General features: G+C 39.6%; 2 protein-coding genes across 7 annotated transcripts in view; one reads left to right on the forward strand and one right to left on the reverse strand.

The window, feature by feature from the left end:
- Positions 1-990: 990 nt before the first annotated feature.
- On the reverse strand, positions 991-15028 carry gyg1a (glycogenin 1a). The gene is made up of 7 exons (XM_088353825.1): positions 14862-15028; positions 10480-10615; positions 8426-8600; positions 8166-8328; positions 6319-6445; positions 5921-6158; positions 991-4599 (listed from the first exon to the last, which is right to left on the reverse strand). Exons 1-7 carry the CDS (start codon positions 14866-14868, stop codon positions 4399-4401), a joined length of 1047 nt encoding a protein of 348 aa, XP_088209951.1. The 5' UTR covers positions 14869-15028; the 3' UTR covers positions 991-4398.
- pls1 (plastin 1 (I isoform)) overlaps positions 15025-24136 on the forward strand; it is a 29706-nt gene continuing 20594 nt past the window's right edge. Inside the window, exons 1-5 of one of the 6 annotated variants that reach the window (XM_088353818.1) lie at positions 15025-15115; positions 18004-18191; positions 20728-20864; positions 21517-21542; positions 23466-23541. In XM_088353818.1, the coding sequence (XP_088209944.1) occupies positions 21534-21542; positions 23466-23541 (85 nt within the window). In that variant the 5' untranslated portion in view covers positions 15025-15115; positions 18004-18191; positions 20728-20864; positions 21517-21533. Of the gene's footprint in view, positions 15116-18003; positions 18192-19869; positions 20007-20727; positions 20865-21516; positions 21543-22412; positions 22551-23465; positions 23542-24136 lie in introns of those variants that run through there. The other 5 variants (XM_088353820.1, XM_088353823.1, XM_088353822.1 and 2 more) reach the window with 5 other exon arrangements.

Below are 24136 nucleotides of genomic sequence, written 5' to 3' on the forward strand. Positions count from 1 at the left end.
CATGAGTGAATCAGGAGTAGGGGATTTAGAACACACACTCACAGACCTCTGCTGTTGATCAGGGTGGAAGAGGTCCACGTTTTCAAGTAGGAGGCACTAACAATACACACGGTCAGGAAATCCACTGTCCCATTGCACAGCAGGAGTCCTAGTTTGTGAAGTTTGAATGGCCAGATGGTGTTAAAAGCCAAAATGTAGACTGGTTTTTATTATAAAACAATCAAAATGATAGGTAACAACTAGAGAGGGATGGGCACCACCAGGATATACTAACCCAATACACACCACAGGAAATGGTGCCCCCTACAACCCTAGTGGTTAGGGGTTCCACCCCTACCAATCAGACTGAATAGGTGGGTTTTCTGTTTAGTTTTAAAAAGTGCATGTAAGTAGATCATGGACGTCAGGTGGTAATGCATTCGATTGTCAGGGAGCATAGTGGTTAAATGGGGGAGGAGGGGATGGAAAGATGTTGTGCAAATAACGATGGTAGAGAGAGTGGTAGTCGGAAAGACAAGCAGAGGCTAGGTTCTTTATGGTCTTAAAAGTGTAGATGAGAATGTTTTATTGAATACGGAAAGTGAGAGGGAGCCAATGGAGTTGAAGTGAAACTGGAGTGATGTGGTGGACCAAAAATCTTTGTGATACTGTCCGCTGAGTTCAAGTTTTTGTCATGATTTGAAGGGACTGTGTTTTGTTATCACCTAGAAGTGGCAAAAAGAAGTTGTTTTAAAGGCCTAGATTGACTTAGCATTTTTTTAAATAACTTGAGCATCTTAAGGGAGTTGTAGTTGAGAAGCACTGCTTTAAAGGGGAAGAGTTGCAGTATTCCAGAAACTGAAAAAAGACGCACACTTACCAGATCTATGATTATTTGTTGAATCCTGTGCATCATCATCCATTAACACAAACGTGCACAATGTCCACTCCAGAACAGCCAACACACTGAAATCTAAGGAAATATTCCCATATTCATAAAACAAAGCAATAATTTTATATTCTTTATTAGACACAGGGAGATTGTGCACTGGCAAAGTTTACTGTATACATTTTTTTCTAGGATTTAGCGCACCTCCCCAAACAAGATGGGCAATTTCCCACAATGGAGTGAGGTAAAACAGTGAAGACGGCAATAAGGCAGCTGGGCAGGAAGGCGGGAAACGCGATACGAGGATCACAAATAGCAGACGGGACTTACATGCAAAGGTTTGGGAGGTAAGTGTGTTATTGTAGTGTTTCGAGAGATCTGAAAAACCTAAAGATTTGCCAAAAAAAAAAAAAAACATGGAAATTATTTTTCTTTCTCTAAATGCTTTCAATATGTTCCAGCCTGTCAATCATAACACGATAACGCAACAATTCACATGTTCACAAAAAAATCAGATTAATATTGCGTTTGTAGAATCTCAATTGTAATCCATCTCAAGGGGCTACTCGTTATCCAGAATAGAATTTTTTTTTTCCCGGTTTATGTAACCAATTACAATTCAGCTTAAGGAAACAGTGGATCATGATTCACTGTTACTAGAGTACTGCGTAATTGATTTACTTAAAGTTGCAAAACAGCCACAGCGCAGTGGAAAAGTTTTTTTTCATATTCTACAAGGGAAGATGAGCTCATTCAGACAAGTACGGTCCTTTTGAACTTTATACACTTTGGGCAGATTGATCTTTATGTCAAATTTGTAGTGTATTATGATCTTATACACTTGTATTTTTTATACCTTATTTTGAAAGGCCAGTTGTATCTTAGTGGGATGCGTTTTTTTACTTTTAAGGCCAGAAATACTAAATAGGAATGGTTATCATTCAGTATCATGAAACAAAAACACAAACATGTGACTGAGACAATACTGGTAAAATAATTTGAAATCGACCTAAACATCACACCATTACCATTTGGTCCTACATTTACAGTTTAGGAGAAGTTCATTGCTTTAATGACACCAAATAACTGGCGATAACGCACAAAACATTGGAAAATTTCCCTTTCTGGAAATGCTCAATTCAAACGCATTAAAGAAGAAACCATAACCATTCGTACACTGCAATACCCTCACTCTCCCTCTAAATTTTTTCCACAGTTGAAGGGTTGCCGGGCAACTTGAACAGAAAAATGTAACCCCGCTCCACCAGCCAGGAACGTTTTCACTACATGACCTCCTTTCTTCCTCTCCTAAACTCACTGCATAAAAGACCAATTCATTGTGTGCCAGTGTACCACTGTTCAAACGAACTACAGTGATCATTTTCTCACCTTTTTACAGGGTCTTAATTCAACTTTAGCGGTATTATTAGTTACTTATTCGGAACATGTAGGAATGTCGTAAAAGTAACCATTTTACAAATGTTAACATTATCTGGAAAGTGTGCATGGCACCTCTCAAGTTAAGGGTTTGAATTTTAACAAGCAGAATTCAGTAAATACCAACTTCATGTAATTGACACTGTGGCATGGGATTAGCACGAGTTAATAATTTGATATTTATGGGTCACCTCTAGCCAGTGTTGAGTAGTTTAATTCCAATTATTTAGGGATTAACAGTGTTGAGGTACACATGATCACAGTGTTAAATCATGTACAATATGCATCTTTTCTTCTACATCAAAAACTAACTGGTCAATTTTGTGTTACCAATGCCAATTTAAATGTTTTTTTCCTCCGTAAATCAACGGCCTAGTTATTAAATTGTGCTTTCCCAAACTGCCATGATCCAATATTGCAAACTGGCTAATACGAGTTTGGAAATGCAAAAAAGGAAAACGCTTATCTTGAAAATGGCATGACACCTCACGTGTGAAGGTTTTGGATTTGAATACTCGATATTGGTACCAACTTCTCGATGCTAAGTTCATCAAGTGTTGTAGCTATATTTGACAAAATAGCTAATATTTGGAGTTCATACTGTATTTTCATTAATAATGTGTCAACTCCAGCCAGTGTTGATGACAGTTGTTCAGTTCCAATTTAATTGGGGAATAACAGTGTTGAGCTACATATCTTACTTTTTAAAATTAAAAATACTGTAACAATTTCTCATTGATATTTCAATAATCATTTTATTTCTTCATATATCACAAACCAGAGCCCTGGGCATTATATCATCCTGCCATTTCCCAGTGTTACAAATTGGCTAATACGAGTTTAGAAATGTGAAAATGTAAACACTCATCTGGCAATTGGCCTAGTACCTCTCGAGTTTGGGATTTCAATACTAGTACCAACTTCCTGATGCCAAGTTTGACGATTTTAAGCTATAATTAACATTAGCATTGCATTAGCACGAGTTAGTATGTTCATATTCATAGGTCAACCCTAGCCAGTGATGATCAATTCTAATTTAGTTGGGGAATAAAAGAGTTAAGCTACATCTTGTACTTTATTTTCTGCAAAAACTAAGGTACTTGCTCATTGATATTGCATCGCTAATGCTAATATTAATGCGGTTTTCTTCATAATCACAAATCAGAGCCCAAGTTATATTGTCCTTTCTCAAATTGCCATTATCCAGTGTGGTCTAATGCTTGTTTGAAAATGTAAATATGTGAACACTTAGCTGGAAATTGTGCAAGGCGCGTCTCAAGGTTTTGGATTTACATACTTAATATTTGATAACTTCTTGATGCTGAGTGTTTCAGATGTAATAGAGAAGAGCAGGGCATTGGCACAGGTTTATATTCTCATTTATGGGTCAGCTCTAACCAGTGTTGCTGCTAGCCATTTAATTATAAAGTAGTCTCGGATTAATGGTACACTATATAAGAAACGTTTTTGTCAAAATAAAATACTGCAACATAATTACATATTGATACATTATTAATACTTATTTAAATGATATTTTTCTTCACAAATATCACAAAGCAGCCAATCCCTGGGTGTTGTATCGTCCCTTTCTAAACTTATATTATGACTAATGCTTGAAAGTCATCTTTAAACAACTTGTAATGAAACCGTAAAATATTCCAAAATGTCACAACTCTGCATTATTGTTAGCATTTTTTACAAGATGAAGTTATTCCGTTTCTCATCTCTGCATCCATGTTTAACAAAAATACGCTAATGCTAATTTAATCAAGTGTTAGCCATGCTCTTTACCCAAGATGCAATTTTCCAAAATACTATATATTATTCTGTTAAAGACCTATACTTGATTTTTAATCAATTGTAATCAAGCTTACAGGGGATTTCACACACCACACGTTATATATTTTTCCTTTTTGAAGAAATACACTTTCACACTCGATCATTCACACATACTGAGGTGCATTTTACTGTGGCTGGAAGACACCAATCTCTTAATTTCATTCATGATTCACCCAATGGAATCCGGGGAGGGAATTTGGGGAGAGGGTTTAATTCCTAACAGTCCCTTCTGCTCCCCTCGGTCCTTCACATCCCTACTTGAGGAAGGAGTCCAGCTTGCGCTCGATGTTTGCAAAGGAATCGTCCCCCATGTAGTCGATCTGGCCTTCTTCCCAGCGCTGCTTTCGCTCCTCTGAGGAGATGGGCTTGGGAGTGGGTGCATTAGCCGAAGCGGCAGATGCCGTGGTTGATGATGCCACAGTCTGGTCCCTGAACTCGTTATGCTGGGTCTTATCCTGAGTTAAAGTGAGAGAAAATTAAAAAAGATGAAAATTCAGAGATCCTTTGTTAAGTAAATATTTTTACTGCTCTGCAAGAAAATATTTTGTGCTTTTTACAGGAATGAAGGTCTCCAACCTTTAGGAAAAATGTACTGTTTTAAAGTAAAAAGAGTGGCCTGTGTGAATTGTGTAGATCCAAGGAGATAATTTTAGGGAAGAAGTGGGACTTCGTGAGCTTTCCCAGAAAGTGAACCGGGTGTTTGAATAAAAATTGGTATGGTCACGTTGGCGGGAGTAGTGGCCTGCCACGGTTACCGTTAAAAGAGGAATCATACCAAATTTCTGTGTTTCTAGCCAATAAGGGTGGAAAATGGTCAACTGCAGCTCATATGCCATAATACATAGATCGTAAACAAACTGAAAGGATGCCAATTGCCGGGATCGATGGTTGCAGTTCATGGAGCTAAATTTTACCAGCCTTTATGCAACCAACATGAGGGTAAATTCAACCAAGCTAATAAACATCCCGACTTAATCCCTTATCCTGCTTTCATTCAATACCCTCAAAGTGTGTATGTGTGTGTGTGTTGCCTCTTGCAGATCACTAAAACTGTGGTTACAGCGTACCGGAACCTGAATCCTTCACACCCTTTTTAAAACAATCCTTTTCATGCCCGCTTTTACCATACAACAGCCATTAGTATGAAATGGGTAAGGAACCATAATCCTTGAGACTTTCAGATTCAATTAAGCAGACCAAGTTATTTTGGAGTTCACCCCCCCCAAAAAAAAGACTTAGTTCCACTTGTCCTGGAAGCGGTGGCTCTCACAGTAAACTATATTTATACTAAGGTCAACATTACAAGCGGGCCACATGTTAATATTATGACAGAGGCCATGGACCATTAAAAATTTGATCCATGCCGTAATTGGCCCCCAGGCTGGACTTTGAACATACCTGCACAAAAGGTGACTTGATTTACTGAGGGATTGCAGGTTTCAAATAAAAAAACAATTACTTGTGTCAAGTTATCTGGAGTTGTGAGTTTAACATAAAAAAATATATATTTTATGCGTAGGGGAAGGGCATTTTCAAAGAAGCCCCCTTATACCATCCATAGAGGTATTTCGTCTCAAAGTACAACTGTACATTTAGCAATAGATAAGAGCTGGTGATGCAACCGCATTTAATGGTGAATGTGGAAAGGCCCAAGAATAGAAAACTACGCTTTTCACTCTGCACACTTCTAATCCGTGGATGGACAATTTTAGGAGCAGAGTTATAAGTTGGTTCCTTGCCAAATGATCAGCTGAAATTCCTCACACAATAACTCACATCACTCGCGGCTTCAGTGACTCCGCTGGCGAAAGGCTCGTCTTTGTAGGCTCGCTGCAGCAAAGGCATTACTGATGTGGCGTACAAGTGCCACCAGGACCGCAGGTAGTCTGGTTCTAATGCGCCAACGCCGGACTCCTCGGGGCCACCGATAACTTCCCGACTCTGGGCATCGTAAGTGTAGGTCCACGGTTTGGTTTTTCCCAAAAAGTGGACTACCTTGGCGTTGTGGCCATAGCTGTGTGGACAAAGGTGAACATCTTAAATCAAAAACCAGAGCAGGTTGTGTTTACCGTTTCCAATTGGACCCTCGCAAAAGGTTACCACCTTTGAACTGACCTTTAGCTATAATACACAAACAATGGTTCACTACGTAATCAGTGTATGTGTGTGCGTACTGTTTGAAAGCGGGCAGATAAGAGTAGACTGCGATGCTGCTGAGGTTGTAGACGAAAGGGAGGTGCTTGGATATGTCTGCCGTGGACCACGTGTCGAAGAAGCTGTTGAGGACCCCCTGATCCCCACCTGTCGACGCACAAAAAACGTGTTAATACTTGTCAAAAGGGGGTGAGCATTTGAAAACTGCTCTCAAATGAGTATTTTTACAAATGGGAATCTCATGTAGAGACATTGAAGAATGGAATTTATAACTACATTTAACTAAATATTTTTTCATTCTTTGTTATTTTGCTTTTTCCCCAATGCAAGACAGGCTTTATATTACTTTCTACCTGAAATGAGTACCTGTGAAAAAGTCCCTACGTATATTTTTGCAGCAGGGAAAATGTTAAAAAGTTACGAGCAGGATACAAATGAACAATATGTATGCAATGTTTCAAACATAAATAAGATACAAATATCAAACTTGTCAAGAGGTTGAAAATTATGAATTCATTTAATAATTTTCATTTTTCTGTTCCTCTACTGAACATCAGTCAAGCACCATACCTAGAATCTTTAAAAACAACTTAGCAATTACTTTGAAAATCATGGGCTAGTGTTTGAATTTACAATCTATTTTTTTTAGAGGCAATTATTGTTTGGGTACAATTTTCCAAGAGGATTGAAAAAGAAAACTGCGCAGTGAAAACACTATAAAAAGGAGTCTGGAAGACAACAATTACTATAAATTTTGTGACAAAATTCTACAAAAGGAGATAGGGAAAAATTCGGCCCAAAAATCTGTCATTTTGTGAAAAAAAGCCAGCCCATACACAATAACTGCAAAATGCTTTTTGCGATTACTAGATTATCCAAATTTGTTTCACCCAAGGAGTTGAGATTTAGCAGATAACGGTGAGAGCATTCTCGTAATTTATATTTTAACACAAATCTCAATTGAATACATGTGCTTTTCTTTTAAAACATACTGTGAATTGTTCTCAAAAACTGCTCTGAATATTAACAAATGTAATATCAGTGACTGTCAAAAATTTAGGTGTCACATTTGACCCAAATCTGGCTTTCCAAACACGTTAAGAATATCACTAAGACAGCTTTTTTTTCCATCCTCGCAATATTGCTAAAATTCGCCCTATGCGGAGATTATAATTCATGCGTTTGTTACCTGCCGTCCCGATTACTGTAATGTACTACTCTCCGGTCTCCCAAAGTCAAAAATCAAGAGCCTGCAGCTGGTACAAAATGCTGCAGGGAGGCTTTTAACCAAGACGAGAAAGTGATCATATTACCTCGATTTTAGCTAACCTGCATTGGCTCTTTGTTAGCCCAAGATGTGATTTTAAGGTTCTGTTGGTTTTATACAAAATCATGCACGGACTTGCTCCCTCCTGTTGACAATATCTGTGTATTGTCTGTTAGTGCAAAATCTGTTGCATCCTGGTCATCCCGGAAGGGGTATTACCTTATGTGCACTCCCTTCAAGGTTTCCTTATTTTTTTCCTGATGTTGAGGTTTCTGAGTTTTTCCTTACCCTCATGTAGGTTTTAGATCAGGGGATGGTGTAATAAGTCTGTCGTTTGCAATAGTCTGCGGTTTGTGCAGCCCTTTGAGACCCCTGGTGATTAGGGGCTATACAAATAAACATGACTTGACTGAAATGCTCATGGTTTTGCTTAAGTGGAAGTACCAAAAGATTAGATGTTCAGGGGCCTCTTTCTACTGCAGCAGGGTAGAGATGGCCAACTCCGTCTAATTCCAATTTTTCAGCCCAGTTTACTGAACCTCATCGTTTAACCCAATAGAAACATTAGCCTTGATGATTTAAAAACATTGCAAAAGTCACCATCGAAACTTCCGTTGTCTGCGCAGAACGTCAGCAGTTTCTCATGTGTCTCCAAGGACGGCCGGAAAACAAAAACCCCCGAGTTGAAGCAGTCGGGCCAGCCGGGGTCCGGCGCTGCTGAAAGCTCCTCCCGCTCGAAGAGTTCGTCGATGTTGCAAAGCGCCTAACGTCGGTGAGAGAAGATGAGATTGCTTTGAAGATTTTTCCTTGACGGCGCCGAACGTAATAGTGCTCAAACACAAAAACGTGGGGTCAGTAACCATTGTGTCAGCGTCCATGAACACACACTTGTCGTACTGAGTCAGTGTCCAACAGTGCAGTTTGGTGAAGGTCACGCCCAAATCGGGCCTCTGCATCAAGGCTAGGTGGGCTGTGTCGCCAGAGTCCGCTACGTCCACTAGCCGGACCTCGTCAAAGATGGAGCGTAAAACTTCCCTGGAAATACATTTTAAAATGCTTAAAGGGACGCCAAGATTTCACAGCTAGATGTCATTGGATTTACCAAACAGCACCATTTAAAAATCTCATGTTTTAACTCAGCCTTTCACAAGGTTTTTGTTTTTTACCCGTAGCAGCAAGACTGACAATCATATAAACTCCATCTAGGCTTATGTTATGCAAAATAAATAAATTTCTCAGCCAACAGGTATTTTTAAAAAAAAATGTACATTTCCAGGATAGGAAATCCACTTTGGCTCATTCAAATATAATATAAAAATTATATATCTATATACATTTAAAAAAAAAAATCCCACTAGTAGGTGCTAAATAATACAATGTCCCCTTTAAAAAAGTGGTCGTAATATTGGGAAAAACCTTTGAAAACTAATACATTAATAGAAAAATACCAACAACAATAAAAACAAAACAAAAGATATAAACAAGGACTCTCAAACTCAATTTTACTTGGAGGCCGCAAGGGTTCCGAAACCCTTTTGAGCAATAATAGAAAATATTTTGAGAGCTACACCATATAGAAAATACCACGTAAAATAGTCTCCCTCCTGGGAGGCTCGTTTTGACAGTCATGTTTTTCCTAAATAGTGGTTTCAAAACAAGGTGCGGGCAAAGTTCTTTTGTAAAAATGGCGAACGAGAAGGATACCATATTTATTTCAGTGCAGACGGCGCTGGGTGAGAGAAAGAAAGCGTGTGCCATTTACATAGCTCCACCTGTTCTTACTGCTCACCCAATCAAATTGCTCTGGGTGCTTTGATTGAGTTTCTGGGTGTTTACGGTTTGTTCTGTGTGTTATCATGAAGTGTCCTAACAATGAACATAGATTGTTCAATCTGTTTCCGTAAAGGATTCTTTAGCGATTTACAACCAAAACGAGGTCTGTTAGTGTGACACCTTGACTGTAACCTGTGGTTAGGACTGTGCCGGATATGTGCTGATCCGAACTTAATGTAGTCCGAGATGTCTCGTCTTCACACATGCCTCAATTGGCCATGTATCAAAAATACAGTAAATAATTGCGAAGTTCTATTTTATCTCCGAGCCAAATGTACTCAAAAGCCATAGGTTCCCATCCCCTGCATTACACTGTTCAAATATTTAAAAAGAAATGACTACACAGAAAGATCTAAAAATTGAAATAAATTAATTTAAAAAATCATTCAGTAACAAACAAATCCATAATTTGTGTGGGCTGCACTCACATTAATGGGACAATGTATTTGACCAGTAGATGTCACATTATTGTTTAGTGCAACCGAAAATTTGTGCTAAAACTACAAGGAAGATTATAAACTACTACTTAACCATGCAATTCTTCCATTTATTTTCTCCAGGCTTTCATGAGGCATAGTGTTTTTGGTACCCATAGCAGCATGTGGGCAAACAATTGTGTCAGCTCCTCATTTATTTAAAATTAATGTATATTTCTTTATTGAGCGGTATTTTTTTAAAAAAACACACAAGTAGTTAATGTATTTTTGCTTAGTTTCTAAATATGTATTTTTTAAATAAATGCTCTTTAACCACTAGGAGGCACTAAACACAAAACGTCCCTTCAAACTTTCATATTAAGGCAAGGGCATCAAACTCACCCTACAGACCGCAATTTGAGACCCCTGATATAAACCCTTGCCGGCCGTTATTGGTAAATGTTGAAAACATATCTGAAGTCCAAGCTGACAAGCAGAAAATTGCACCAACACACAAAACACGGACATATCCTTTATCCTCAGCGTCGAGATACCAATATTAGTGCCGCACCAATGAGCTGGAAGGAGAGTGAAGACATCTCCAATGTTTTTCTCGCGGCAATAGATGTAGTCCCAATTTTTTGTGATCGTTTTACTGTCGTTACCTGCACGGTTCTGCTACGTAAGGTCCAATGAGGGCGACAAGCTTCCTGGTGGTGTGGTGGTCTCGTAATGAGCGGCCTAGGACCATGGCCCCTTTGGCGTAGCTGTCATTGGTGGCCAGCGTCACATAAGCTTCGCCTGATTACAAGACGGAAAACACATTTTAATGGTTATGTGTCTCTTCCGGAGCACTTGAAATTTCTGTAGTTTATTTCACAGAATTGAGCAGTCAAATAAGGCGGAAACATGCAACAAACTGTTTACTTGGGGTGCCAACAGTGTTTTGAAAGCATCCCTCGAACACCATTTTTTTCCCTCTAAGGACGACTGTAAATGGGTTTTTAATAACATTTCATAACACAACTGCTACAGCTTATTGTATTATTCCGATACTTCTTAAAAAGGAGATTGTGAATTGCATTGTCCTGACTGTTCGAAGTCACAAATAACCCTCAAATCACCAGTAACATTTAAAAAGGGTGGGCGTGTTTATATCTACCTGTTAAGTACAAATGAATACAGTTATGGAGATGCTGTCTCAAACAAAGAGTACCATAAAGCATAATTTCTCCTCATATAGATATTCTCCCTACTGTATATACTCACATCTAAGCTGAATTTACAACTATAGAGTAATTTACTGAAATCAGGACGTCACCTTACATGCGCATATTGGGTTGCGTGTAGTGGTAAGATCTTAAAATGTGAAGCATTAGGTCAGGCCGTTTGGGAGGATTTACACGCCATGCACTTACTTTTACTCAAATATTTAGATAAAGGAAATGCTTTCCAAATTATCAGTCCAACTCAAAAACACGAAATTCAAAGAAATAATCCTTCTCGGTGTTGGGGTAAAAGAGCGGGTTCCTCCTTCCAACTCCCCCGCGTCAGACGTCAATTCTGTTTCTTGCCAGTCGCTTATAAGCTTTACAGACTTTCTGCTTTTTAGCCAAATATTTCACTAATTGCAGCTTGTAATCTGCAGAATTTGATTTTGTTTTCTGAACCAACTTCTGCGCCAAATCATTCATTTAGGCGCTGCACACTTGATTTGAGGGTCTCGGCCCAAAGTAAACCCCAAGCTGCGTAGGCCAGCCGAAACACACAGTTTGGCGCTTAAGTATGCACGGGCAAAGTAAAGCTTCGTGTTAATTTTGGCGGCAAATTGAAGCATCGGGTTTCTTTCGGGCTCATTTATCAAATTAAGTTAATCCATTGTGTTGGGGCAGGTTCGGGTTTATATACCCAGGATTCGGGTCGGAATGAATTTAGACCCAATCTTACCTCTAGTTGTGTGTCTCCAATGGGGAGGAGGCGTGGCTTATACAGGAACAACAATATTAATGGGGGTAACGTGAGCACAGAATTTTGTCTTTTTATTTGTCAAATTATTTTTGCAAGACATGGAGCCTGAAGAAAAAAAAAAACATTCACAGCACCCAGTAAATGAGAAGGCGATCTTTAAGTGGCCTGAACCCCAGAGACAAAATGGATATGGAGTGTCTTGGCTAAGTGTTCCTTTGCTAGCTTTCAAGATTGCACAAGCCAGGAAAAATGAAGGCTTCACTACTTCCACGGGTCTGTGTACACGTTTTCTTCCAATGCTTTTATTATGTAGCTTTTTTTAAGCCGTTTTAGAGGGTCTGCTTCAATGAGATTATACGGTAATTTGTAACTAGGAAGTTATTTCTGAGTGTCATGCTACTATTGGGTGTCAGTAATCTGGGGGGGGGGGGGGGGGGGGGCTTAATGGAAGTACTTCTGAAATGAAATATGTAGTAACTGTTACCAATAACCTTAATCAACGGATAAAAGTCACTTCCGAGAGGAAAATAAATCAATGAAATGGGCAAGAATCAGTGTTTTTCTCATAGAACTTTCACAATGTGATCACGTGACTGGAGGTTACGCCCACTCCATTGACACACAGTTACTATTTAACAGTTTGTTTAGCAAGAATAGGAAACTCCAGGCACAATTCATTCATTTTTGTAATCTTTATTGCCCGTGCTTTAAAATAGAGTTGTGACACAAGGCTCTTTACAAGTTTCCCAGGAGGGTGAAGTGAACTTCACAACCTCAGTGGGACTGCACGTCCACCAAATCAAGTTGGATACCTCACAGGAAGTGAGGAGAAGCCAGTTGAAAAAATAAGAGTGAAAAAGGTATTCCATTAGAGTCATCCTATTTGATTAGTCGTTTAGTGATTTCGTTTTTGGGTTTTATTTTTTCAATTGATGCAATTTGACAGGACGCAACCGGGTGGAGAAATGTGACCTAGCAGTGATGCAACGAGAGCCATTTCCACTTTCAACATTCAACATTTAACGGTTACAGTAAGGAAACAAAAAAATGGGACCAACAGTTGATCCTCTGCATCAGTTAAGAAAAATACATTATTCCTCATTTTATGTACTTTTAAATGTATTTTTTGCATAACTGATGCACTATTAGTATTAGAATTGTCATAACGTGAACATAACTAACAGCGATATTAGACGTGGCACTCCAGGATATAGATGTAATAAGACTTGAGAAAAATGGTGGAGGCGGTGGCGTGGGGGTTTGGTGATATTAGCATAAATAGGGAAATATTAACAAGGTAGTGCTTGAAGACAGGCATTAATTGTAAGTGCATCAGAACCATAGTGCAATGGCATTAGTAGCAGCATATTTCCCAAAAATATGAATATCCATTACCCTAGTAGACGAATATATACTGTAAAATTCAGGCTCCGACTTTTCACCCAAGCTTTTAAACCAGGGCCTTATGCAATGATGCGGCTTATTCATGCATTTTTTCTAACGGCCGCCAGGGGCGCCAGAACAGTATGGGTGAGAGAGACATGTGGAATATGTGTGTCGGGAAAGACGCGGATTCAATGTAACTTTGCATATGGATAAAACAAGCATGGACATACCCTCATCATGGAAAAGGTTTCAATCGAAAGGGGAGGGCTAACAACCATATTGGGAATGAATTTACGAGTCGGTTCGTTGATAAACGGAAATAATGTGGCGAAACGAACGGATAACAAGAAGCAACGTTCAACAGGCAGACATTATTTTAGATGGTTTTTTATTCATCCGTCGGCATTATCGTGCTTTTTTGAGTAAATATTTTACGCGGTTGGATTCTATGGTATGTCCTTGATGTAAGAATACCATTTTCGCAGACATTCAAAGAAGTTGAAAACGGCCTTGGGGACGTAATGTTAAGTTACGCCGGCTTTATAGTATTCGGGTATCTTGTTTCAGACTGATTTTGATATTCTCAGATGAGTACATTGAATAGATCATCAGAGTCTAAGCTTTCCAAAGATATGTGGCATGATGTATTTCAGTGACTGGTGACATCGTCGAGACACGCATTTGTAAATCAAAAGTCCAGCAGCCCACCGGGTGCGGCTTATAGTCAGGTGGGCTCTGTAGTCCAAATTTTATGGTATACATATACATACTTTTCACATTCTTGTGCGCTTACTTGGGTTGGAATTGGCCCTGCGGAAGGAACCGTCTGAGTCGGTCCTTGTTTTAAGGGGCTCATTTTCATACCATCACTTTTAACTTCAAATGTGTATTTTTATCTTGTCTTACATGTTCTTGCACCATCAGGACGGCATCATTTTAATCGTGTTGCGCATTTTACATCTTAAAATTAAAAATCAATTCTATCCTACACTTGAGACAACAGAAATGCATATTTGTATAGCCATTATGGAGAGAAACAAAAACAAATTAGGCTAAAATTAAAAAGAGTGAGCAAGAAATATGAAACATTACTTATTCAAAAAAATAAGTCTCTGACCAATATTTTACAATGATAAATATGATTGCATCGGCTCGCTACAACGGGTCAGGTGCAAACGACATTTCGTTCTGTGTACATTGTTACACAGAATGACAATACAAGGAAATTATTATTATTATTATTATTATATTCCATAGTCCATATTGAAATATTCTGGTGTTTCGAAATGCAAACCAGTATTATTATTCATATTTCAGCCTTATACAGTAATATTTTGTCATAGCAAAATATAGATATTATGTTATTAATAATGCCATAGTATCCAATTTTGGAAATCTTCACCGGATGTGTTTTTGCAGGCAGGCGCTAACTTGCCTCTCTGAACTGCTGCAGCAACTCGGGGGGGGGGGGGGGGGGGGGGGACTCACCCATGCAAATACTACACGTACTAGTTTAATATCCAATCTAATACGACACCACTTGAATATATTCTGAAATTACTGCAAGAAAATCGCTGTTAACAACATTTGATATACATTCTGGTGACATGCAATAAAAAGTAGAACATAAAAAAAAAATTAAAAAAACACTGCAGAGGAATCAGGCGAACATGCATATTTTTCGGATTCTTACCGGACATGTTAAGGCTCCACCGGGTTTTTTTGACAGGAAAGAATAAAGAGAATAAAAAGTAAGAAATAAATCACGATGGGGATGCAGGAGAAGTGGACGGCTCGCAGCTCTGTGTCAAGCAGCTGCGCTCAATTCCAGCCTAGGTATTAAAGAGCATGGTTTCCGGGTCACGTGACAGACGGCAACGCCCCCCTCTGAACGGCTGTTGCTATTGCGTCACTGATTAAATGATTACGACGAAGAGGACGAGAAACGTAAGCATTATCATGCTAGTTTAAGCGCGTTGCTATCTTATTACAACAATAATAGGGATTAAAAGTCATATTTTTTATTTGTTCATTGTTCTTTATCCATGTTACGTCATTTATGAAACGACACTTTATTTTAAAGGGACATTTGTTCATTAATTAGCGCCTGGTAGTGGTGGAAAAAACACCGTTCATTAAATAAACTATACTGATTTGAATAAGCAGAAATAAATGAACTTTTTTTATTTATTTGACATAACGTGAGATTTACCGACAGGGAGCCGACATAATTGTCTATTCGTAGCCCGCAAACAAAATATATTGCTAAAGGCTGGGCAGAAAGAATGAGAAGAAAATATTGCAGTTTGGTCACTTTGAGTTTCCGTAGTTTGTATTCTTCCTTGCCCGTTGTAGAACTCGTTTTTATGATGCATTACAAAATACAGCAGCATCTAGTGGTCAAATAATACACACTGTTCCTTTAATGTGAGTGCAGCCTACGCAAAATATGAATCAATTAATTACTGATTGATTGATTGATTTTCATATAAATTCTGAACAATTTTATTTTTTATTTTTAGATCTTATTTTGTGTAGCAATTTTTAAAAAATGACAACAGTAGAATGTTTTTCCTGTGGAAATTCCGGCCCAGCCGCACCTAGACCCTAACTCTGGCGGCCCTCAAGTAAATTGAGTTTGAAACCCCTTTTGTAAAACATAGCAACATGATCTATTTGGAGATAATATCGATTACATCTATTTATTAAATGTCACGGTTGCCATTGCGCCCAATTGGCCCCACCCGTGTGGCGCCAGCTGCGGCTCGTTGACAGATTGGCTTCCCATCTATTTAAACCCAGTCCGGTCACTCTCCTTTTGTCAGTCCGTCTGTGAATCTCTGTGTATGCTAGGCAAGCCTTTTTTCGACTCGGACTCCCACCTGTCCCGATTTTGCTCCTGGTAGTCTCCGACTTACGACCTGTTTTGATCCCGACCACATCTGCTCTCCCGTCCCGACTTACGACCCGTTTTTTGATCCCGACCACATCTGCTCTCCCGTCCTGGCTTACGACCCGTTTCTGTCCCTGACCACGTTTTTGCTCTCCTGTCCCAGCAATCGACAGTTTTTTCCGTCCCTGACACCACCATCGTTTGCTAGGGAAGATCCACTTCCGTGTTCGGATCACAATCCGAGTCCGAGAGCTTCCTGCCGCTAGCGAACACCGGATTATGGGCGCAGCCCTTCCTTTTTCCTTCAATAAAACTTGTGGTGAACGTTACACAATTGGGTCTTGTTTCCGTTCTGGTCCTGACATTAAATGCCAATTTATGAATTTACTGTAGTGGAAATCCTGACTGGGACATCCAAAATATCCAGGTAGACATGAGATAAATTTGTACTATGTTCTTTGTGTGTAACTTTTCGGTTGCACTACACCAGGGGTCTCCAAAGTGGTGCACCAGGTAGCCCCCTAGGACCTGAGAAGCCCACGGAAAGGTTCTTGATATAGCTCACCAGTGATGGATCATTGTGATTTCCCGGGATTTTGATTTCTGACTGGCATGAGGGTTTAGTGGCTGACTGGGCATATTTGAACTCAACGTTTAAGCATTCCAACCTCTTAATTACATAGTAATAATATAGTAATAACATGATAAGTTGTAATTTTGGAGATGCTTCAGAAAGGTTGGTGACCCCTGCACTACACAATGCAAGGACACCTAGTGGTCAAAGACTACACATCAGTGTCCCTTTAAGCATTGTTTTTTTTATATTTTAAAAGGAATTGAATTCTAATTTGTAAAATAATCATTCACACAGTCCATGGGTCACTAAATCACCAGGGTTGTTGAGGCACCGCTTCTTGTGGTGTGTCTTGGGCAAGTAGTCAAGTTAAGTCATGTTTATTTGTAAAGTCCTTACAAGGGGTCTCAAAGGGCTGCACAGACTATTGCAAACTACAGACTACACCATCGCCTGATCTAAAACCTACAAAAGGGCAAGGAAAAACTCAAAACCTTAGCATGAGAAAAATGAAGAAACCTTGAGAAGGGACCGCACATGAGGTAATCCCCCTTCCAGGCTGCAATTCTTGTTGCAATAACAAATAATACACAGATGTTGTCAGTGTGAAATATAGGTCATTCATAAACTATAGAATAAAAGTGTGTTTTAAGTCTAGATTTAAACCGTTACACTGAGATTGCAGATCGAATCTAGAATGGGTAGAGAGCATCCGATGATCTTTTGGGCTGTTGATTACTATCTGTATGTTTTTCCTGTCCTGTTTTTTTAAGGGTAAAAGTTTGCTCCCCCACATGAAACAGCACTGTTTTCCATGGTTAACAGTAGCAACAGAAGCCTGCTGATCTGACTCAGATACAGCACCTTCATCATCTGGTTGCCATTGTTTTTGGTGTAAAGTGTCATCCCGCTCTCCGGAGATGAACCGAAAATTACTTAGGTTATAAAAACATACTCCCATAGATTTTTATTGCCACGTTTGTACTAATTTACCTGTAAAAGTGAAGAAGACAATCACTAAATCCTCGCAAGCCCATTTCTGCCCCTTGGTGGTCAAAATTGCTCATTGCGCCTATTATTGTTCATGAGGAAGAAAATAAATAAAATCATGGTTTGGGATTTATTTAAAAAGTAAACCAGTAACAGCTGATCAAGGAAATGAGACCCTTTAAAGAAAATGACCACATATGATTAAATTAAATATTACTGAAGTAAGGTAAATAATTGATATACAATATAGGAGTAGAGTTTTTTTTAAATTGTATTTTCCACCTATTGATCGCAGAATTGTATGTTGCAAAGCATTTACAGAAACAATTGTTGCTCACGAGCTTTTTTGTTCCACACTACTGCTAAATAATGCATCAGGTGGATCGTAGTGGGCCAACATCTTCTCTGGCCTCTTCGTCTTCATCAAGGTTACTGTTCTGGGACCGGTTCCTGTTGATGGGCGGTGGTAACCCGAGTGCACCATTAACAAAAAGAGGTGATCATGTGTCCACAAGAAGCTAAAGAGAAAACATGGAAGGCTCGGTGTGTTTGGAGAGAAAATGCAGGTACGGAACTTGAATTTGAAATCAAGTGCGAGGTTGTTTGAGTTTTAACCGGAGAGGCAAGGTTAAAAGTAAGTTCTTTAATTTGGTTTCATTCCTGGTGGATCTTCTCTTGAAGTAAGTTGGCCTGTGATGCGTTCAAGAGACTATGGGAATCGGTTTTACCGGTTAAGCGTACTAAAACCGAAATCCACCACGTCTTCCGTTGGTATGATCACCATGACATCACCAATATCAAAGATATGGGTCTAAATATCTAATTTTCATTGCATGAAAAGTATATTAAAACGCTCCAATAGAACACAAAGTTTTTTATTGTTAAAGAGACAGTGTGTATTAATTTCCTAATGGTAAAAAGTCAATATAGCTCTAAAGAATAAGCAAAAATTGTCATGATTACTGATTTGGATCACCTGTGCCCACTTATTTGGCACCAGCCGCTGTGGGCTACCTGATTGGCTCCCTGTCCTTTTCTAAGCCCAGTCCTGTCACCCTCCGGTTGTCAGTCCGTTAGCGAAGCTCTGTTGTTACAAGGCAAGCATTTTGACCCTGACTCCTGCCTGTCCCGTTTTTACACCTATTTTCCCACCTGACCATTCCTGATCTCCCTGTTTGTCTCCGGCTACGACCTGTTTTTGATCCCGACCATGTCTGCTCTCCCGTCCCGGCTTACAACCTGTTTTTGATCCCGACCACGTTTCTGCTCTTCTCTCCAGGCTTTCGACCTGTTTTTCCGTCCTTGACACCACCATCTCCCGCTACGGAAGATCCACTTCTGTATTCGGATCACGATCTGATTGCATGAGTGGCCTACTCCCCGCGTCCAGCGAGCACAGAATTGCGGGCGCTGCCCTTCCTCTTTCTATCAATAAACTTGTGGTTAACGCTACGCATTTGGGTCCTGATTTCGTTCTGGTCGTGACAAAAATACACTTTACTTTGATTTAAACACGCCTTTTAAACACTTAAATTGAGATTTTTTTTTTACATAACTATATATTTACATAAAATGCGCCTGACCTAGCGGAAGCTGACATCCTTCATCTTGCTGCTACGGGGACCCCAAAATGTACTGCGTGCAAGGTCAATATTTATTCAACCGGCTACATTTTCCTTCACATTCTTTTGTTTATCATGTATTTATTTTATTTATCCAGATATGTTTCTGGGCGGCATGGCGGATGAGTGGTTAGGGCACAGTCTACTGCAGCCTCCCCATGTGGAGTTTGCATGTTCTCCCCGTGCGTGGCTTTTCTCCGGGCACACCAGTTCCCTCCCACATTCCAAAATCATGCATGTCAGGTAATTGGCCGTCCAAATATGTCAAGACCAGAACAGGAGACGGACTTAGATGCGTAACGTTACTCACAAGTTTATTGAGATATAGAGGAAAAACCGGCGCCAGCGATCCGGTGCTCGCTGGACGAGGGAAGCAAGCCGCTCACGGGATCGGAGCGTGTTCAGAATGCGAAAGTGGATTTTCCAGAGCGGAAAATCATATCGTGGTCAAAAGGGAAAAATGGGTTGTTAGCCGGGAAGGGAGATCAGAACGTGGTCGGGGTCAAAAAACGGGTCGTTAGCCAGGACGGGAGATCAGAACGTGGTCGGGGTCAAAAAACGGGTCGTAGCCAGAGACAAACGGGGAAATCAGGAACAGACAAGTGGGTTACGGGTGACAAAACGAGTCAAAATGCTTGCCTTGTGTAAACAGAGGTTCGCTGACAGACTGACCAAGGGTGAGTGAAAGCATTGGGCTTAAATAGGAGGGAGAACCAATCAGGTAATCTGCAGCAGCTGGCGCCAAACGAGCAGGCACAAGTGAGTGCTATGAGTAATCATAACAAAATTGTCCCTAGGTGTGAATGAACGAGTGTGTTGTCTGTCTCTGTGTGCCCAAAGATAGCTAAAATGGGCTCCAGCTCTCCCGAGACCCCTGTGAAGATAAGCAGGGCATATGGATAGATGGATGGAAATGTTTCTGTTTTCTCTGCTCATTATCAAATTAAGCACCTAAAAGAGGCGTTTAACATATTATTTGACTTTCATTCTGTATGTTTCATAACCAATTAGATACATTTAATTAATTTATAAAAAAATATAAACATATACCATAAGTTACCACCAGGAAATACACGGTGTCCCCTTAATAATAATAATAATAATAATAATAATTTCCTTTGTATTGTCATTCTTTGTAACAATGTACACAGAACGAAATGTCGATACACCTGACCCGTTGTAGCGAGTCGATGCAGCCGCAGCCAGAGGGCGCCGCCATTATACCAATTAGGTATGTCTCGGTCGAGGCGCGAACCAGCGACCTCCCAGTCTCAAAGCGGGCACACTACTCAATTAAATCAAAATTCGATGTCACATGCACTGATAAACATGACATTTTCTTGCAATTTAACCTCGTTCAGTGCCGGTTAGGAGCCAAAATGGTCAACTTCTTGTTTGGGTCCTGCCGTAGCTTTGTCTTTTGGAGATTTTTAAGGTGATCTGTGTTAAATGTTAACCGTGTGGCCAACGCCCATCCCAGGGTCCAATCGGGCCAAAGGTCCTCTCCTCCAGAGTGATAAACTGCGCTCCAGTTCCTGGTCCGGAAAGCGGAAAGCAAAAGGCCGCCGATCGGGTTCACTTTGGTGGTGCGTTTTGATTTCCAGCTGATTTATTAAGGTAAAATCTTGATCGTTTTGTGTTTTTTTTTTAATTTTTTAAAAACACAAAAAGTGATATCCTTTATGTCTTTGTTTATTGTATTTTGGGGGTTTTGTTTAAATGAACATTAACATGTATGAAGAAAAAACAAATAATAGAAAATAAATAAGAAGGAAAGGACCAACAAAGGAGAAACTGAATAAAGTTAACATGTTGTTGTCATTTAATTTGAATATGCATTACTGTACTGCAAGGCTTCCTGATTATTGTTAAACCATTTCCTAAAACCAAAACATGTAAGAATAGAAAAACAAACAAGGAAGCTACATAAACCAGAAAACAGGGAAAGAGAAAACCAGAAAACATTCTCAAATGGAATAGGAGGAAGCTAATTATGAAAGGACCGCGACAAAATGATTGAGTAGGATATGTTTTGCATTTTTTGTGATCTGTTTAAAGGGACACTGTGTAATGTTTGACCAAGGATGTCAGTTTGTTGTGTAGGGCAACTGAAAACGAGTGCTACAAGCACAAATTAGAATACAAACAGGAGACTCATCATGAGCAAACCGTATCATTTTTCTTTAAGGCCTAGAAAAAAAATCTTCAATTCAATGCTCATTTAAAGTATATATTTCCGAATTTACTGTATTTTTAAACTTTTTTGCAGGTAGGATATGAACGAACATGAATAAGGTAAAGTCAAGTCATGTTTATTTGTATAGCCCTTAATCACAGGAAGTCTCAAAGAGCTGCACAGACAATTATTACACCATCCCCTGATCTAAAACCTACATGAGGGCAAGGAAAAACTCAAAAACCTCAACATGAGGAAAATGAAGAAACCTTGAGAAGGGACCGCACTGGCGGTAATTCCCCTTCCAGGATGTTTTGAGAACAAGTTTTAATATGGCCGGTCATCTTTCTTTTTTTGGTCTGTAAAAAATCGACTTAAAATAAGCATAGAATTTTTAGGATTTTACAAATTTTAAGAAAAATAGATTTTTTTTTGTTTTACTCAAATACTATTTTAAAATGTACTTAAGTTTTTACCATATTTCAGACAAAGTTCAATGGAATAATAATAAAATAATACTTATACACAATTAGCATAAACGTTTTCTTTTAGGTAACATTTTTTCTTGTTTGAATATATTTTTACCATGTGTTGTCGCTAAATGAGAAAAAAGTTCCTAAAATATGATAAATACAGCAGATATCTTTGTGTCATGATTACCGATGTGAATCACCTGTGCCCGCTCCTTTGGCGCCAACTGCTCAGACTCTGATTGGCTCCCTGTCCCTATTTAAACCCACTCCTATCTGTCCCCTTTTGTCAGTCCGTCTGCGAACCTCAGCTAACACTAGGCAAGCCTTTTTAGACCCTGACTCCCACCTGTTTTTTGCTCCCGTCTGTCCCCCGTCTTCGACCCGTTTTTGATCCTGACTGCGTCTACTCTCCCATCCCGGCTTTTGACCTCTTTTTGTCCCTGACCATGTCTACTCTCCTTTCCCGGCTTGCGACTCGCTTACGACCCCGACCACGTTTTTTCTCTCCTGTCCCAGCTACTGACCTGTTTCTGTTCCCGACACTGCCTTCGCTCGCCACGGAAGATCCACTTCCTTGTCAGAGCGACCTGCTTCCCGCGTCCAGCAATCACCAGATCGTGGGCGCAACCCTTTCTCTTTCTTCCAATAAAACTTGTGAGTAACGCAACGCAAGTGGGTCCTTTCTCCGTACCGGTCTTGACACTTTGCAGTATTATTTTTTGTTAGTCCAGCAAAATATAGATAGGTTAGGGCACAGTCTACTGCAGCCTCCCCATGTGTAGTTTGCATGTTCCCTCCCGTGCTTGCGTTGGTTTCTTCCGGGCACTCCGGTTTCCTCCCACATTCAGGTTAATTGGTCGGTTTAAATTGTCCCTAGGTGTGAATGAGCGAATGAGTTGTCTGTCCCTGTGTGGCCTGCGATTGGCTGGCAACCAGTTCAGGGTGTCCCCTGCCCACTGCCTGAAGATAGCTGGGATGGGCTCCAACACCCCCGCGACCCTACTAAGGATAAGTGGTGCAGAGAATGGATGGATGGATTGAGAATTTATCATGATTATGAAATTTACATTGGACTTAAAAGGAACAGTGTATATTATTTGACCACTGGATGTCGCTGTATTATGTAGCAGAACCAAAAACGTTGCTAAAAACACACAAGGAAGAATACAAATTACGCTAAATAATACACAATATCCCTTTAATATAAATACAAATAACATGACTGATGTTAGCTATTATAAATTTAGAAAAGATGCTCAGGAGGCAAAGCAATCATCTTAGGATCAAGAGGTCGCAGGTTCGATTCCCGGCTCCTCTGTGTTATATGTTGAAGTGTCCTTGGGCAAGACACTGAACCCCTAATGACACCGATAAGCAGGTAGTTGCCTTGCATGGCTGACGCTGCTATCGGTGTGTGTGTGTGTGTGTGTGTGTGTGTGTGTGTGTGTGTAAATGGGTTAGTGTGAAGCTTATTCTAAAGAGCTTTGGGAGGTCTTCAGTGATTTGAAAAGTGAGATATAAATTTACATTTCTGATCGGTATTTTTTTGTCTTTTTGTTTGTGTTTCAGGCCACCATGGACAAACACGTCACACACATTTCCCGTGAGGACCTGGAAGACCTCAGAGAGGCGTTCAATAAAATCGGTCAGTTGCTACACGCACACATGACTTTTACAGCCAGCCCTAAAGTCAGGACACAGTTTTTGTTATTTAATCATTTCCTGTTTGCCGTGTGGAGTATTTGTCCTTTAACATAAATCAATCACAATCAGTTAAACAGCTTTTATTTCATTATTATATTGTTTGCTTTGTAGCACCTCTAATTCAAAAGTAACATAAAACTTAAATATTAATATTATTATAATTATTAATTACTTAATTAATATAAGTACCTTGCACATCTTATTTGTTTGGACATCGATAACAGGGGCTACGTTAGCGATTTTGATTTCTATGAGCTGTTATTCTTACAGTGCATTGCAAAAGTATTGGCCCCTAAGAACTTTTTGACATATTACCTTATTTTAGGCTTCAAATTTATAGATAAAAATATTTTCTAATAATCAACAACATGTGACACAATGAGACATGTTCATGAAAAGAAACCAAATTTATTCAATACTTTATATTGTGGTAAAAAAATGGAAAAGAAGCACTTGCAAAAACATTGCTCTCTTTTGAGTAAATACTTTGTACAGCCTTCTATTGCTACAATAACAGAAGTCTTTTTGGGGGGTAT

Source organism: Urocampus carinirostris, chromosome 15 (genome assembly GCF_059441175.1).
Source record: "Urocampus carinirostris isolate Australia breed hairy pipefish chromosome 15, RoL_Ucar_1.0, whole genome shotgun sequence".
Classification (NCBI taxonomy): Eukaryota; Metazoa; Chordata; class Actinopteri; order Syngnathiformes; family Syngnathidae; genus Urocampus; species Urocampus carinirostris.

Bases quoted from the DNA above. Each gene is read 5' to 3' on its own strand.
- gyg1a (XM_088353825.1), bottom strand. The intron at 6,446-8,165 runs GTGACTTTTGCA...GTGCGTCGACAG, and splicing joins AGACAACGGAAGTTTCGATG to GTGGGGATCAGGGGGTCCTC. The intron at 6,159-6,318 runs GTACGCACACAC...TTGTCCACACAG, and splicing joins TATCTGCCCGCTTTCAAACA to CTATGGCCACAACGCCAAGG.